Below are 13,233 nucleotides of genomic sequence, written 5' to 3'. Positions count from 1 at the left end.
AGGACCAGTCGGCAGCATGCAGAGAGGGCTGTGTGCAGCGGGGGAGGCGCCGGCTGTGAGACAGGGAAGGCGCGCTCCCCTGGCATGCATTTAACCCCTGGGACGCCGCAGCGCTACCGCTCTGCTGCGGTCCGCTGTCCCAGGGGGTAGTGGAAGCGCAGGTTGGTCGCCTGGCTCCACGCTGCAGCCAGTCCCCAGGGAGCCCCCTGCCTGGGGACTTAGGACCATGTGATCAGCGGGGACCCACCGCGGGACCCCGCTGCTTACCTCTGTCCCCCTTGAATCCGGCCATGGTCCGGAGCATCTGGGGTCACCGCTAGCTGTGACCCCAGACGCCCACCAGCATCCCCGGATCAGTACCGGCGTTCTGGTACCGGCGGGGTGTAGGGAAGACAGCATGGACGTCAGGACTGACTGTCCATGCTGTTCATCCAGTTGTGCAGCCACAGCTGCATGAAGAATAAGCTTCAGGGGCTCTTCTAGCCCCCACTCCAACAGGTGCACCCGACTCCGGCCGGGCACCAAACTAAACTGAGGTGCCTTGGCCCGGGGGCGGGGTATAGGAGGGGGACCTAGTGCATCCTGGGAGGCTGAAAGCTTAACTCTTTGGTGCCCTGCGACTGACGTCACACCTATACCCCAAGGTATCCTGTGGATACCCTATGGACCCTGAAGTAGAAAAAAGTTTTATATTTGTTCAAACTGTTTTTTTCAGTTTAAACCAGATTTTCTTTTTTTTGCATTAATGTTTAGATGAAAAAAAATGGAATCCTCTTATTATATTAATACTGTGAAACATTAATTTGTGGAACGGGGAAGGGGACTTGGATTTATTACTTCATTAATTGGTACTAGAAACCTTGATCAATTTCCAATCTTCAGTCGCTGCGGGGATTTATGCGAGTCTCCTGTATTTTTAAAGCGGCAATCATTTTAAAAGGCTAAACCAAGCTGGTTACGGGGAGACTCGCATTAATCCCTGCAGTGACTGAAAATCGCAAGCTATTACATTTAGCCCTAAATCTTAATAGGAGTGAAGGTTTTGAATATAAATAAATATGAAGGAGATTAAACAATGAAGTGTTTCTCTGTGTAATGCCTCTTTAATGTGTTGGAGTTGTTTACCCTTTAAGATGTTGTGGTTTTCTCCAGTCCTATAGGATTGTTAGGGGAGGAGTTTGTTGAGTGCTAGGCAGGTTTTGTACTTCTCTGATCTGGTTCACCCTCCCTATTTCTCTCTTTTGTGTGAATTTACTGTATTGGTTCAGCTCACTCAAATGAAGACCACAAGCAACAAAAATGTAGAATACTAGGCTTTTTTTTTTTTTTTTAAAGAAGTCACAGCACTCTGCCTGTAGATACAGCATAATAAAAAAAAAAACCAGAGTGTTTTTTTTTTTAATTAAAACATTTGGCTTATACCAAAAAAATGGGATTTTGGTACCTACCGGTAAATCCTTTTCTCTGATTCCACAGGGGACACTAGAGGTGCTTACGCTGGGGGTATAGAGGCGTGGATAGCTGGAGCCGGCACTTTAAATAATTTAGAAGTGTGAAGCTCCTCCCCCTCTATGCCCCATCAGCCCTCAGTTTAGAAAATGAAGACCGAGAGGAGATGGAGAACAAGCGGAGTGAAAGGGAGAGAAGAACACACAATAATCAAAACATACAACATACGGAACAAACCGAACAGGCAGGCGAAGAGCGCTGAGGTGGGCGTCCAGTGTCCCCTGTGGAATCAGAGAAAAGGATTTACCGGTAGGTACCAAAATCCCATTTTCTCTTTCATCCACTAGGGGACACTGGAGGTGCTTACGCTGGGGACGTCCCAAAGTTTTCCCCACGGGCGGGAGCACTCTGCGGCACCTGCAGAACTAGGCGGCCAAAATGCGATGCCGAAATAGCCAACGTATCAAATTTGTAAAACTGGACAACGTGTGAGCTGAAGACCAAGTGGCCGCACGGCACAATTGTGACGTGGAGGCTCCCCTACCGGCCGCCCATGACGCACCCACAGAACGTGTGGAATGAGCCGAAATGGACGAAGGAGGCCGGCGGTCAGCACTAACATAAGCCTGCTGAATAGTCAGCCGGATCCAACGTGCCAAAGTCTGCTTAGACGCTTGCCAACCCCTCCGAACCGCATCATAGAGTACAAAAAAAAAAACGACTCAGACTTACGGAGGGAAGCAGTCCTGTCAACCTAGATGTGGAGAGCTCTAACCACATCCGAGGTAGAAGAACCACCAGAGTCCTCCACCAAAGACGGTACCACAATAGGCTGAATAATATGAAAAACTGACAGTACCTTGGGAAACCGTCCGGAGTTCCTCCCTATCAGCATGAAACATAAGGTAAGGTGGCTTATAGGACAGAGCACTCAATTCTGAAACTCTACGAGCCAATGCTAGAGCCAGGAGGAGGACCGTCTTCCAAAGGTTCAAATATGGACGACTGAAGAAACAGAAACACCAAATTCAAGTCCCAGGGCGCTATCGGAGGTACAAAAGGAGGTTGCACACGCAAGACCCCCTGAAGAAACATCTGCACCTCAGGAATGAGGCAAATCTCCGTTGAAAGAAAATGGAAAGGGCAGAAACCTGCACCTTTAAAGTTCCAAGACGAAGGCCAGAATCCAGACCAGTCTAAAGAAAAAAAACAGAAACCGGGACAATCGAAAAGTCCTAGAGGGAAGATCCCGACTGGAACACCATGAGACATAAGAACGCCAGATGCGATGATAATGCGCAGCCGAAAATGGTTTTCTGGCGCGTAGCATGGTGGGAATAACAGAGTCTGGGATTCCCCTGCGTCTTAGGATATCGGGTTCAAGAGCCACCCCGTTAGACGCAGTTGCGCTAGGCTGGAGTGTATGAAAAGACCCTGGTGTATCAGATCCGGGCGCAGAGGAAAGGGCCATGAATCGTCTTGCCAATAGGGACCGAAGGTCCGAGAACCAACTTCACTGACTGACAGACTGACTCGTATTTTAGCCTTTTTAGCAGTCGAGGAAGAAGTGGAATCGGAAGAAAAAGGTAAACGAAGTCGTAGATCCATGGAACTGTCAGAGCATGTACTGCCTCTGCCTGCGGATCTCGAGTTCTTGACACGTATACCGGGAGCTGACGATTCAATCGTGATGCCATGAGGTCCATCTGAGGACATCCCCATCGACGTATCAGCGCGTTGAATACGTCTGGATGAAGCTTTCCATTCCCCGGGATGGATATCCTGGCGGCTTAGGTAATCTGCTTCCCAGTTGTCCTCCTTGGCGTTTGATGTACGCGACGGCCATCGCGTTGTCGGACTAAACTCTTACCAGACGAGTCCTTAGAAACTCTGTTGCTTTTATCAGAGCAATGTAATCGCTCTGAGTTCCAACACATTTATTGGACACTTTTGTTCTAGAGGGGACCATGGACCCTGAAAGTGATAATCGAGGACTACTGCTCCCCATCCTCGAAGGCTGGCATCCGTTGTTACGATGATCCAGTCCTACACTCCGAATCTTCGGCCCGCTAAAAGATTGTTGGATTGTGTCCAGAGAAGGACCACTCTGGTAACTGGGCTCAGACGGATCTGTCGATGTAGAAGCAGATGAGATGATAGTAGGTCCAGCTGAAACACCCTTGAGTGGAACAGCCCGAACTGTAGTGCCTCGAAAGCAGCTACCATCTTCCCCAGGAGACGCAGACAAAGAAGTATAGACCTTCTTTGGTCTGAGTACCAGCCAAACTAACAACCGGATATCCCGGGCTGTGTCTATTGGAAGAAAGATTCTCTGTGATGCTGTATCTAAGATCATGCCCAGAAGTAGGAGCTTCTGGGAGGGATTGTTGAAGTTGATTATCCAACCGTGTTGGATTAGAGTCTGATATGTCAGTAAGGCATGACTTGTTAGAAGAGATACCGCTTGCGCCTTGAGTAACAGGTCGTCCAAATAAGGGACTATGTTCACTCCCTATGAACGAAGGAGAGCAATCATGACTGATATGAGTCTGGTGAAGATACGGGAAGCTGAGGATAACCCGAACGGCAATGCCCTAAACTGATAATGATCTTTCAATATGGCGAAACACAGAAAGGCTTGGTGTGGTTCCCAGATGGGAACATGGAGATAGGCATCCTTGATATCCATGGATAATAGGAACTCTCCTGGTTCCAAGCTCGCAATAATGGACAGCTGAGACTCCATTTTGAACCGATACTCTTCAGATACCGGTTCAATGACTTGAGGTTCAAGATGGGCCTCACCGATCCATCCTGTTTGGGTACTACAAATAGATTTGAGCAAAACCCCATACCTCGTTGATGTTCTGGAACCGGAACTAGCACAGATGATATTACTAGAGCCCGGACAGCCTCCTGTAGAACCATGGCCTTGTCTGCAGGAATTGGCAGACTTGTAGTAAAGAACGAGGTGGAGGGGGGACCTCGAGTCTAAAAGGTACCTCTGAAATCCTTGCAGGCGGGCTCCCACTGTAGGTGGTCCCAGGTGGGACTGAACACCGGTATGGCACCTATTTCTCAGTTGGTCTAGGCTCCTTTCTACGTGCAACCGTGTGTGGGCGACCTCTACCTCTGCCGCCTCTTGCTTGTGAGGGAGCACCACTGGCTCTACCATGAAAGGAATTTGGCGCACGAAAGGAACTAAACGAAGGTCCAGCGTAAGCTCTTTTGGGAGCCAGTGCAGTTAATGGGAGAAAGGAAGACTTACCCCCTGTGGCCTGGAATATTCATTTGTCTAAAGCCGGGCCAAACAGCATTGAATGGTAAGCCCTCCACCGCAAGCTTGGATTCTGCGTCCGCATGCCAGGCGCGTAACCAGAGGGCTCTGCGGCCCGAAATACCAGAAGCAGATATGCGAGCACTAAGCTGACTGATATCTTTTGACGCTTCTCCCAGGTAAACTGCAGACTCACGGATGTGTTCCCCAAACAGTAACAAGGGTGGGCCTAAGTTAGGCACCCGCTGCGGTATAAATAGATCTTAGCGTTGTCTCCAATTTACGATCCGAAGGATCCTTTAGTACTGTAACTCCCGGTACTGGGAGCTTAGAGAGACGGAAGACAGACGCATCTACTGGAGAGTGTGTTTCCCACTTTTCCCTCATGGATGATGGAAAAGGGTAGCTAGACTGAAATCGGCGTGGAAATTGGAACCGTTTATCCGGTTGTTTCCAGGCCACTGATAGCTGCTGTTGAAGATGCAGTGAGAACGGAAAAAACCGCTGAGCTTTCACTAAATAATTCACACTCCTGGGATGCAGGAATAACATCCTCAGGTAAGTTACGGATTTTTCTGACTGTCAAAATTAGAGATTCCACCCCGGGAGAGGTGGACTGTAACTCCAGAGGCTGTAACGCTTCCGCCAATTCCCCTTCGTCACTTGTAAGGAAGTGGAGGGTGCGGACACAGCTGTACCCATTACCTGTACCAGGGTGTCTAGAGACTTGGTTAGCCCAGCAACCCAGGGAGGCTGAGACTTCCGTGCCTCAGCTAACTCAGACGTTAAATCCGTCATTACTCCTACCACGTCAGCGGCCCATGTAGGCGCAGGTGAGGCAGTAATAGCCATAGGTGGATCAATTGCTATACAAACATCACATAACGTGGACCCAGCAGCATGCGGCTTAGTTTGTTGTTACACCTAGAACAGACAAACATCTTTTGAGATGCTTTTGTTCTGTTTGACATGGATACACACAGTCACCACACACAGAGGGACAGAGTATAAACAGAAGTAAAGAAAAACAGAAAGCTGGCTTGGGACACAGAGGAGGAGATACACCCCACTCCCTTCCCACAGATCAGATTCCCTGCACCCCCAGTGTATTATGCACAGCCTCTGTACCAGAGCCTTCTGTGCCTAATTTGTTCTGCACACTGCAGCCAGGGTGGGGAGCAAGAGAATCCAGCCCCTGTAGCTCTGCTGCTCACCTCCTGAATAAGGGAGAGATGCAGGCATGTATTAGTTAAACACGGCAGCCACGCTGTTTAACACAGCCGCTTGCCGTGTATAGAGAGAGAGACAGCCCGCGCTGATTAGGCTCCGCCCCTTCTTCATGCCCTAAGGGCTCCAATTATGGCTGCTATGTGGCCATTACCTCCCCCTCCGCGCTACACCGCGTGTATCAGCGGGGAGAGGGGAGAAGCAGGGAGCCGCGTGTAGCGCTGTTTTAACAGCGCTATGTCTAACTGAACACAGCGCAGCCTGTGCTAGCGCTGGTCAGCGAGGAGAGGGGAGAAGCAGGGAGCCGCGTGTAGCGCTGTGTACACGCAGCTTCCCTAACAGCGCATTGTAGCGCCTACAGTGGGACAGGAGCCACGAGTAGCGCTTGTTAACCTGCGCTATGTACACACCAGCACAGCGCAGCATGCTGTGTTAGTGCTGTTGGCAGCGGGGAAGGAGCCGGGGGATGCGCAGCATGTTACTCACTGCGCGTCCCTGAAGGTCTCTCTCGGCAGTCAGCAGAGTCTGCTCTTCTCTTCTTGTGTGAAGACTTCTGTTGTGGCGATAAGGAGCTGTCAGAAGCTCTTGTAATGAGCCCTGCGCACTCCTTCCTGATGTTGTAAAACACCAGGGCGCCAGGTACCCGGACCCCACCTTTTAGATAGGTGGCGAAGGGTACCTATAGGAATGTAAAAGATGTATAAAATAAAAAATAAAGAAATAAATAAGTGTCTTGCTGGAGCACAGCATAATGTGACCAGCTCCTAGAGGCACATTTTCTAAACTGAGGGCTGATGGGGCATAGAGGGGGAGGAGCTTCACACTTCTAAATTATTTAAAGTGCCGGCTCCAGCTATCCACGCCTCTATACCCCCAGCGTAAGCACCTCCAGTGTCCCCTAGTGGATGAAAGAGAAAACCCTGGTTATATATAATGTATATATAGAAGAATACCAACTTTACTCTTAGCTGAGTCCTACTACCAACTAATTGAAGTAAATAATTAAAATAAGAAACAGGCCATTGAATGGATTAAAGCATAGGTGACCAATATGGGTCCTCTGTCCATTTAAATAATATATGTGATGACACATTCTACCAACACCCTGACACCTATGGACTAAAAACATTGGCACCCTGACACCTATGGACTAAAAACATTGGCACCCTGACAAAAAGTTGAGCACTACTTGATAAGATAACACACAAAGGGGGCGATTCAATTCAGTGCGCTGTGTGGTCGGGGGTTAAGACGTGGTAACCGGCATTCTCTGACCAAAGTGCCGGGCGCGCGGCTGTTAGCGCCGCGCTAAGCAGAAAGACAGCTGCGTGACCGGAACTTTGGTCGTATTTCAACTCACATCCCCAGGGGGGTGCGAGAAGAAATCCTTAGCCCGCCCAAACAGCGCGGTGTATTGAATAGCTTCGGGAGCTCCCTGCCGTCGCTAGATCAAGTTCGTACTGAATTAAAATACCCCCAAAGACATCTCCTGGCATTTATTGTTACATTCTCCTGACGATGCAAACAATGATCTCACCTGTTCGACCACTGTAACGGTTCCGGGAGCCATAGCAACCACCGAGGACTCTGATCCCAGCTCAATGATCTGCTGAAGTATGTTCACAGCCGTAGGGTCAAACTTATCACCTGATCAAAGTAATGAACAAACGCAAGTTACCCGGAGCAATGGTAATAATGTATGGTAGCGTTACCGTGTGTCCTCTGCAGCCTCAGCAAAAAGCCGATTGTCGGAGACTGTGGGAAGTCCATGAATATGGCTCTTCTGAGTCTCCTAAATATACATAATTAATGAACAGAAAATTAAACACACAACTTTTTTATTATATGAAGGGATTTCGTTCTGAGTAGCTTTATAATGATTTTTTTTTTCCCATCAGTGTTGTGTACGCTTCCTCTAAAGCCGCCATCTGTGTGACCATCTGCAGCTGTACTGATAAACAAACAAAGCAAGGCTTCTGCAGAACAATGAGGAGATATGAAACCAAATGAAGCTCAAAAATTAGGCTGCAGCTCCCTTTATGCCGACCAGAGAGTCTAAAGTCATGAATGCACTTTCCCTATAGCTTTGTGGAACAATGTTAAAGGACCATGAAGCTGATAGACAAAGTTGTGATATAATAAACTAGGGATGTGCAGGCTCGGATAGTCCAGGAATGATGATGTTCGTCCATGTAAGATGACGTTTAGCCTCTTTCTGAGTTCCGTTTTTTTGGAGGGAAAAATCCGAACTCAACGTGCAAACTCGAACCTATCCGAGCCTGCACATCCCTATAATAAACGCCTGTGTGTGTATCATTGCTCAGCTTTGCTCTCAGTGCGACACAATCGCTATAGTGGTGTCTGATCATCTGTAATAGACTTATCATAGCACTTTCAATTGCACAAAATGTGCACCTATATTTGCGGTAATGTAGCAACATATTAACAAAACAGTGGCATCATATTAGGGGAAAAGTAGCAAAGAGCACGATGGCTAAGTAACACTGCTGTCTATACAGAAGACCGACAATGCGGCTAAACGCAAAAAAAAAGCGAGCTGTTCCCCGCGGCTTTGCTCATAATGAAATTGCATCTGCCAACATTGGCCCTCATTCAGAGCCGGTCGCTATTTGCGGTCGTTCGTTTAAAAACAAGGGGTGGCTATTCAAATGATCCGTACGCACATTGCAGTCTGTTCACACCTCTAAGTCTGAACGAACGTGCAAAACATACGCTCGTTTATTTGTTAAAAACGCCCCCTGGCCGCTCGCACCATACGTCATGTCCGCTATTTATTAGATTAATCGAGTACATCGACCAGCGTATGAACTGCTCGCTATTCTTGTGGTTGGTGTTTGCTACCACAAATTTGCGAGCAGTTCTGGCTCTAAAATAACCCAGTGACGTGGTCATTGACGCTGCTGTTTTAAATATACACACCCATAAAACGCCCGTTTTGACCTTTAAGCACGCCTGCGTTCGGATCTCCACTCCCCATTTTCAAGCACCTTCCCGTGTTACCACCCACATACGCCTCATTCTGTCACTCAAAATAGCAGGCACTCGCTATATAGCGTACAAACGATTTTCGGCCGCACTGACTGGTTCGCGCATGCGTACTAAAAAGCGTACGCATGCGCAGATGTGCAAACATCGCTCGGAACGAGCGTACTGCCGCTAACGAGCGGCTCTGAATGAGGGCCATTGTTTTTTATTTGAGGTGTTGTAGTTGTATTGCTTTACATAGGGGCCCTGTGGCGGAAGTGGCCCACGTGACTGGCAGCGCTATACAGACCGCTGGCAGCAGCGCCTTCACCCACCACTCACACCAATGTCACTGTGTGCCCTGTGCACAGACTGCTATCCCATTCAAGTAACCGCGAGCCCAAAGCAACCCCCCCCCCCACGCACATGATACTGCACCTATCTGTTGCATTGATGATATCAACACATTTTGTTTTTGTTATTGCTCAGCTTTAACTTGACGGATGGAGATTCATCACGGAACGCAACTGTTAAACGCACGCAATCGGCCGATTGATGCGTACTGCGCATGCATCGCAGTGCGTGTACCAGCCACTGCAAACGGGACTGCGATCGCATCGGCTACGCAGACCCATCGCAGAGTGATTGATAGGAAGTGCTGTTTGTGGGTGGTGACGGGGTTGGGGAAACGCAGGCGTGCCAGTGCATTTGAACGTGCATGGGGCGTGCATAAATTAGCCGCTGCGATGTCCTACGCAGCCTGAGGCCTCATAGCGTGCGGTGAAGTTAGCAATTCCTGAGTAAGGTCAGAGCTTGAGAAAATGTGTGCCTGAGACTGCGATGGTACTCGATTGTACCGATGGTTTTGCAATCTTGCTAAACATTACGGATGTGTGGAAGGTAAAGTGGGCATCCTTATGTTGTGCTGCGGTGGCATAGCGATCACAATGGATTATCATACTATCGTAGCTGAACTGCGTGCGTAATCACTATTGCAACCGTAGTTGCGTTCCGCAGTGAATCAGGCCCTAAATGCAGGTTATTTCTAGGAGTTTCCAATACAAAGGTATAAGGGAGAGAGTTGGATAGATAGCGTGTCTGGATTACAGATGTGCAGGTAATACTGAAGAGCAGAATAGAACAGGATTTGCTGTTGGCATTGATACTAAATGATTATAGTGCACAATAGCTCACATGGAGACTGTACAGTATAAAGTGACACATTACAGATGTATCAACGTACATCTTACCTACGTGCGCTATAAGTCCCGTAACACAAAACGCATGAGAGCAGTGTGACTCGGTAGCGCCAAGCGTCTTTTCGTGCGACTTTTTACCTTCAAATGTGTCTTAATAGCACAGAGATGTGAATAAAAATGATCTGTGTGCAACTGCTGCTCTATCTGCCTGCGAAACACTGCGTTACAGGGTCAGGGCGGTCACACTGTAGCGTAGCGTTTCGCATGCAGATGCACCCACACAATATTGGCACGTCGCATATCATTTTAATCAGCAGAAGCTGTTTGTGCTACCCGTTAGCTTCACTTTGAGATGCATTTGAAGGTAAAAAGTAGCACGAAAGTATGTTCGGCGCTACAGAGTCACGCTACGGCATGGCACGTCTAGAAGGGCTATTTATCGCGCGAGGAGGCTAGATGTATGTGGACACATCTGTATATCATGGTATAACAATCTGTCTGATCTTTACTGGATTATTTTTTATTTTATATTTAGATCACTAAATGAGTGCAGGAAACTGGACAAAATATATCAAACAACAAATGAAAGTCTTTAATATGACATCTACCTCTGCACCTCATCGTACAAAGCAAATCCAACCTCCATATTGAAATGCCATTTAGAAACACAGAGGGTTTATTGACTGCTTGTGTGACTTGTGGCCAATCACATATTAGTACTGGCTCTCACGAGTATTTTCCCAATCAGGACCGCAGAACCCGTGTGGCCAGTACATCACAAGTAAGCATTTATACTACAGCAACACAAACACAGTAATAGATGTCATTAAAGGCATAAGTCCTTATATCCTATGTATTAATGGAGCTGTACAAAGTGCTTTTTATACAGCAAACCCCCAGTAGGTGCTGGGTAAAGTAAAGAGATTTTGGTCATAGAATATAGAAGCGCTGCTTTGTGCTTGCTAGCTCTTTATTATTCATTTGTCTTCCCAGGGCTTCATGCTACACTTACTGGTTTCCGAGGTATAGCGGAGATCCTGCAGAGTGGCAACAGCTGTTTGCGTTCCCTGAACATCTGTTTCGGCTTCAGCGATATGAAGGAACTGGGTAGAGATCTCCTCGGTCACATCCACAGACTGCAAAGAGCCACATATGAAAAAAAAGAGAAAGAAAAAAAGAATAGAAAGTGGTTTAGAAATGGGTGAAGCTGCCTAACAAATTTAGCTTGTATACTAGTTTGAATAATTGATTTGCTCGTGTTATTACATTAAATTATATCTTATCCACAGCACACCTAAACTGCAACGAGAGATTAGCAAATCAGTACGGACAGAACTATCTAGGGCAACACTTTGGGGTAACAGAGGCCATACAAATACAGATGTGTGCTCACTAGTCTTTGCTGCAGTTGCGGCAAATAGTTCCTCTAGGCGCGCCTGGTCCCATGAGACTCTGTTAGCGTCGGGCGTCTAATTTTTTGTTCAACTTTTGGCAAAAAAAATCAGTACAGTCTGTAGCTGCGCCCTAGCTGCATTGCATTGTGACTTAGCCGCAGTTTTGGCAAAAAAAAGGACGCCTGATGCTAGCAGCGTTGCACGGGACCGGTCGACCGGGATGAGGACGCAGGGATTCTGGCGCTCAAAATCACGACACCTGTCAGAATCCTGGTGCCAGCATCCCAACCACCAGAATCCCGAAGGTAAGTAGTGGAGTTAAGGGGAGGGTTAGCATTAGGCTTGGGCACTAGGGGGAGTGTTAAGCACTAAGGGGAGGGTTAAGCACTAAAGGGGGAGGGTTAGGTATAGGGTTCGGGAAGGGGGAGGTTAGGTTCATGCACTAGAGGGGAAGGGTTAGGGTAGGGAGAGGGTTAGGATGCAGACGTCGGGAGCTTACTGCCGGGATCCACGTGTTGGTATCCTGTACCCAACCAGGCTCACTCATGCCAGGCATATTATGCTGCATGGTTGAGGCTAGATGAGCAAAACACATATATATGAACCAAGAGTATAAAAATGAGAGTTATGGCAAAAACGTACCTTTGTTAACTCTCTTTCTTCGAAGCCCATAGGGTCCACAGGGAGACCTTGGGGTGTAGAGGTGGTGGATCTGGAATCCGGGCACCATGCAGTTAAAAGCTTTCAGCTCCCAGAATGTACCGGTCCACTCTCCCTATACCCCACCCCAAGCTAGAGGCACCTCAGTTCGCAATAAGCCAAAGGCCGTAGGAGGATAAGAGAGAAGGAAGACTGGTACACACAAGAATCTCATTCTCACAGAGAAGGAGACGGGAAACCGGTGACCAGAAACATAGCCCATATGAAGCCAGGTGCGTCAGGGAGGGTGCCCTGTGGAACCTATGGACTTCAAAAGAAAGAGTTAACAAAGGTAAGTTCTTACCATAACTCATTTTCTTCTTATGGGTCCATAGGCTCCACAGGGAGACCTTGGGGATGTCCTAAAGCAGTCCTTTTAAGGGTGGGGACGCTCCTGCCCTGAGAGGAGAATCCGGCGCCCATAGGAAGCATCCTGAGAGGCGAAGGTATCAAAGGCATAGAACCTCAGAAAGATCTGGACAGAAGACCACGTGGCCGCCTTACAAAGCTGAACATCCGAGGCTACACGGCGAGCTGTCCACGAGGGACCCACAGACTGAGTAGAATGAGCAGTAACAGTAGCTGGTACACGAAGGCCTGCCTGCATGTAAGCCTGTGAGATAGTCTGCGAAGCAATCTAGCCAATGTTTGTTTGTTGGCTGGCAAGCCCTTCTTGCGAAATCTATATATCACAAATAAGGAGTCTGATTTCCGAAAGGAACTAGTACGGTCCAGATATATCCTGAGGGCACGGACCATATCCAAGGAGGCCTCCCCTGCCGAGAGGTCTGTTGATTGAAAGGCCGGAACTACAATTTCCTCATTAACGTGGAAACGAGTAACAACTTTTGGAAGGAACCCAGGGCGAGTCCGAAGTACTGCCCTGTCCTGGTGGAAATTAGAAATGGGGAGCGACAGGAGAGCGCCCCTAAATCAGACACTCTTCTGGCTGACGCTATAGCCAGAAGAAAAAGTCCGGGTAAAGGCAAGGACCTTGAGTCAA

At 48.2% G+C, this 13,233-nt stretch overlaps 1 protein-coding gene across 3 annotated transcripts in view; it reads right to left on the bottom strand.

Moving 5' to 3' along the window:
• The window catches only part of ZFAT (zinc finger and AT-hook domain containing), a 214,268-nt gene that overhangs the window by 26,918 nt on the left and 174,117 nt on the right, over window positions 1–13,233 (bottom strand). For 2 of the 3 annotated variants that reach the window (XM_088443006.1, XM_088443005.1), the window contains exons 14-15: window positions 11,150–11,273; window positions 7,491–7,600 (exon numbers count right to left, since the gene is read on the bottom strand). In XM_088443006.1, coding sequence (XP_088299132.1) covers window positions 7,491–7,600; window positions 11,150–11,273 — 234 coding nt within the window. Of the gene's footprint in view, window positions 1–7,490; window positions 7,601–11,149; window positions 11,274–13,233 lie in introns of those variants that run through there. The other variant, XM_088443007.1, reaches the window with a different exon arrangement.

This window comes from Taudactylus pleione, unplaced genomic scaffold, assembly GCF_031769625.1.
Source record: "Taudactylus pleione unplaced genomic scaffold, aTauple2 ptg000321l, whole genome shotgun sequence".
In the NCBI taxonomy this organism is placed as follows: domain Eukaryota; kingdom Metazoa; phylum Chordata; class Amphibia; order Anura; family Myobatrachidae; genus Taudactylus; species Taudactylus pleione.
Note: the sequence above shows the minus strand (reverse complement) of the source record. Positions and strands in the feature narration are given on the sequence as shown.